Raw genomic sequence first — 4,858 nt, forward strand, 5'->3', positions numbered from 1 at the left:
TTTCTCTTCTTCTCTAGGGGAAAGGACATATTAGAAAGATAACCACCAACTACTTGATTTGATAGCCAACGATACCACAAAGTGTTCAGTCACTATCTCTTCCAAATTTCATCCCATCTTATCTTTTTGGAAATTTTGCCACCTACCCCTAAACTTCGGAACGGGAACATTTTACCTCCTAAATAAATTTTTGAACAGTTATCTCCTCAAAAGAAATGGTACATCTACTTCGGGAGACAATTGAGGGGGCTGTAAAAATTCCCGAATTTTTTTTTCAATTGTAAAGAGTCTAATGCCCTCCGCCTGAGTTCTTAATCTAACTGTTTCTATATTATCTTAACTTTTGAGGAGATTGAAGGGATGGATTTCGATGAAGAAATGCTGATGCATTTACATAGAATTACTCCGTGTGCAAATCAAGTGTAGGTTTGAAGAACCAGCTCATCATTTTTTAATGATATGAATTTGTGCCAGCAAATGAATTCGGCTTGCTAAATTGATAACAATAGGTTAATAAGTCAAAGGTGATCATATGTAGCATGTGACTTGGAAGAAAGTAATGGCGATTTTAACATACATTAACCACCTTACGCAAATTGATGAGTGAAATGAGATATGTCACAAACTTTTTGTTTATGCCGTAGAGAAACACGTACATATTTTGGAAATTCAACCCGCGACATGCAGGAGATGTGGAAACGTCTGAAATGTCAATTACAGGGGAAAATTATACATGGGAAACCTTATGGGAAATTAAACATGGCATATGTTGGATGCTGGATAGCGTGAAATGCTTGGGGCAGACGGTTTCAGTTTGAAAGCCAGCTGATAATCTCGATCTACTTCCCTGCCCCTACATTGATGGAAACCTACGGACTGATAGGAATTGATCGTTAGGCCTTTATAGTTTCTATTAAATTTACAATTGAGGGCGAGTAACTGGATCAAGTTAATCCTTATATATTGATTAATCGTCATCGCATGCAAGACACTTAAGGGGGTCTAGCTTTCACATTCCTTTTGAGCAAACAAAACAGAAGCTTTCGCATGCTAGCTTAAAGTGAAGTAACCGTCTCTTGTTACATGAAGAGTTCCCATATGTTGTGGATTTCACATCACACACACATATATATATATATATTTATATATTAATGCATATGTATATATTTATATTATATATTGCTGTTCGAGAGTCTACATGACATATAATTTAGAAGAGATCCATTTAGTGATCTCCAGAAGATGAATCAAAAGCATAGCTGAGGAAATGGCCATGCCAAGTATAATCAGAACCAACATCCCCAGGGCTAAGCCTGGCCTCAAGTTCATCAGCTTGACTTGCACGAACCCCATGAGCTCACACACCATTGAGTTGTATTCGTCGTAATGGCTCCTCTCCCACTCCATCCATTGAGGCGAGGCCTCATAGCTCTTCTCAAACTTCTTCATTTCTTGGATCCGCTTCCGAAGGACGACCATACCTTCATCAACAATTCGGCCAGCACCACGACCTCGGTCATTTCCTCCTCTCCTCAAGGCCAAAACCAATCTCGTGGATGGACCAACCCTTTTTGGCCGAAGGTTCGGAGATAAGATAGAGGTTGTAGTTGAAATATAAACGGTAGTTGATATCATCTGTTTTTGCCCCCGTTTCTTCTTTCAAAATTGTAATATTGAGTAAGAACCAATCTTCGGGCGGCTGACCTATGTGGAAGAACGATAGAATATATAAGACACGTTGTCGTCTGTGTTGCCTGGATGCACATATCATATAATTAATGTATATGAGAATATATAATGGTTATCTGTATGCAAATGGTATGGGGAAGGAGCAATTACGTGGAATTTGGGAGGAAGATGGGGACTAAACCGTGTCTTGAAAGGGAGAACGAAAGGTATTAATTAGCGTGTAATATAGATTTGTATTGCAGCCGGGTGGATTCATTCTAAGGTAGACTTGTCGACGTCTAGGGGAAACGGCATCAATTGGTGTTATTGTGATGCATTAATTTGGTGTAATATTATCTATCGTATGTCCCATTAGATTTTTGGTAGAAATAAACGTATTTTCTTTGTAAAGAGTTTCGCTCATGTTAATTGCTAATCAAAAGTTCCATCTGAATTAGATAACCGAAAAAAAGAAGTTCCATCGGAGTTCAATTTTTTCTAGAAGGTTGAAGATTTTCTGGATTGTCATCATCGCTGACGTATTCATGGATTCATCAGTTGCAGTCCCAACTTCCAGAAAGCTATTTTATTTCCATTGAGTTTTGAACTTTTCATGCATATACCATGTCCATGATTGACGACACCCCTTGACGCGATAAGAGTGGGCTAAAATTCATGAAAAATTAAGTTAGAATATACTAATTTCAAAGGAAAAATCATTTTATCCTCAAGTTTTAATTACTTTTGAGGTTTTAACACCATATATGCCATGGTTTGATACTTTTAGCAAATTTATCCCATGGTTGATAAGATACGTAAAATGCCTATGGTTTGCATTATGTTCCAAATCTATCATAACAATAAATTTTTCGTAAATCATTGACGGAGTTACTGACATGGCTAAACTTTATATGTAACGGTGCTTATATGGAAACATTACTGACGTACCACGTCAGCAACTCCGTCAATGATTTAACATTATGATAGATTTGAAACAAAATATAAACCACGAGTCTTTTTATGTGTTTTATAAATTATGGGATATATTTGCGAAAATCGCTAAGCCATGGGATATATGACATTAAAATCTTGTACTTTTTCAATTACGTCCTACATCTTTTTTTTTTGTTCAACATCATTCTTAACGTTCCACATTATGTTCACTTAAGTCCTACAATTTAATATTCTGTTAAAAATACAAAAATTAAATATTTTAAAAAAATCAAATTTTATCAAATTTAAAATATATAAAATAATACAAATTTTAAAAAAAGGGAGAGGAGATAGAAGGGGAGGACGAAAGTGATAAAATACTCAAATATTGATGATAAAAAATGGTTTTTCCCCTAATTAATTTATATAAGCTTCCCAATTGGGGATACTGCCTTGATCAAAAGAGATTATAACGTAGTGACACATATTCTTGTTTGATAATCAATAGGTTTTAGGTTCGATATCTACTGGGACTATTATAATTTATATTTCATTATTCTAGTTCCAGTTGTAACAAAAAAAAAGTGAGGTAGGTATCTATGTGTGTATGATTTGAACAACTGCGTCTATGTATGTATGATTTGGTGTTCAAACTGTAGCGGCTACAATGTAGCTGTATGACATTTTTATTTTTTCGATTATAAAGGAGGTCTATTGAACTAACGGAATATAAAATAAAAAGAACTAGATGGATACAAAGTTGGTATTTATCGACAAGTCTAATTTCGCGCACGTGCTTGATCATTATATATATATATATATATATGTTTGATTGGTTATATATATATATATATATATATATTACGTGTAATAATACAAAAAAATTTCATAGACTGGTAATGGTCGCCTTCAAACGTCTTTCGTAAATTTAACTTAAAAAATATTAAATAAATGGATTAATGTAGCGTTCTCATAATATGTTGGCTATAGAAGTAATTTGAAAAATTAAAGAAGGTGCGATGTAGTGGTGCATACTCTCGCCTAATAAATAAGGAGTTTTGGGTTTGATATTCAGGTGGGATAACCTAAATTTTTTTATTAGATATTTATGATTCTTATTTTATTGTACTAGATTAATAAGCTTCCATTGTAATCCGAAAAAAAGTAATTTGAAAAATATTTCCAGCAGAAGACTCACTCAAATATATAAAAAGTCAAAAAATCAATTTGTAAATGAGTATTTACTTAAAATGGTCCATGGTTTGTCCGTTTTGTCAAATCTATCATATGCTTTTTTTTTGTCAAATCTATCTCATAGTTTACTTTTTGCATCAAATCTATCCCGGCGTTATCTTTTCCGTCAATATCTAACGGCCGTGCTGACGTGGCATCTACGTGGCAAGTGTGACCCACTATCTCTCCACGTGCCACGTCAGCACGGCCGTTAGATGTTAACGGAAAAGATAACGCCGGGATAGATTTGATGCAAAAAGTAAACCATGGGATAGATTTGATAAAAAAAAGTATAGAATAGATTTGACAAAACGGAAAAATCAAGGTAAAAAACCCCATTTGTAAACTATCAACAAAAAATGCTGCAGTTCCAGGTCTGGGCAAAGAAGATTGAAGACGCACCCTTCATTTTATTGTATTTCTAAATTATGATTTACAAAAAAAATAAATAAATAACAGAAACATATAAATGCAAAGGTCTGGGCAAGAAGATTAGTCACGACTTAAACTGCAACTTTTATTAGTCTGGACAAGTTAAGAGGAAAGTAATAGTCAGCGGCCGTCAAGTTCGAAAGCTTATGATTGAAGAAATCTAGACAGACCCGTCCATAATCGAACACAAGGGCCGGTCGAGACATGAATTACTGTATACTCTATTTAGTTTTTCATAAAATTCTCTCTCATCTCGACTGGAGTTCTTTTTTTTTTTTTTTTTTTTTTTTTTTTTTTTTTCGGTTGAAAGAGAAATCTATGAACTTAATACAATCGAATTTCATATATAAAAAAGAAAAAACATATGCTTTTTTTTAAGAAGACAACGAAATGTACTCAATTTTTTGACCGAGACAATCCCCATTCAGACATCTGCTTTCTATGTTCACGAAGTGTTTTCGGTGGGTTTTAAAACTCTGTAAGTGAAATAATCCGTTCATTAATATTGTTGGCCACTAGTTTTCCAACTGCGCCGCACTTTGCAGTTTAATTTATTTAAATCAGCGAAACGGCTTCTTTAAATAATTGCGAT

At 34.3% G+C, this 4,858-nt stretch overlaps 1 protein-coding gene across 1 annotated transcript; it reads right to left on the bottom strand.

The window, feature by feature from the left end:
• Window positions 1-1,194: 1,194 nt before the first annotated feature.
• On the bottom strand, window positions 1,195-1,635 carry LOC116212230. Its single transcript, XM_031546797.1, has one exon. The coding sequence runs from the start codon at window positions 1,633-1,635 to the stop codon at window positions 1,195-1,197; it is 441 nt and encodes a 146-aa protein (XP_031402657.1).
• Window positions 1,636-4,858: the final 3,223 nt, after the last annotated feature.

Source organism: Punica granatum, chromosome 6 (genome assembly GCF_007655135.1).
Source record: "Punica granatum isolate Tunisia-2019 chromosome 6, ASM765513v2, whole genome shotgun sequence".
Lineage (NCBI taxonomy): Eukaryota > Viridiplantae > Streptophyta > Magnoliopsida > Myrtales > Lythraceae > Punica > Punica granatum.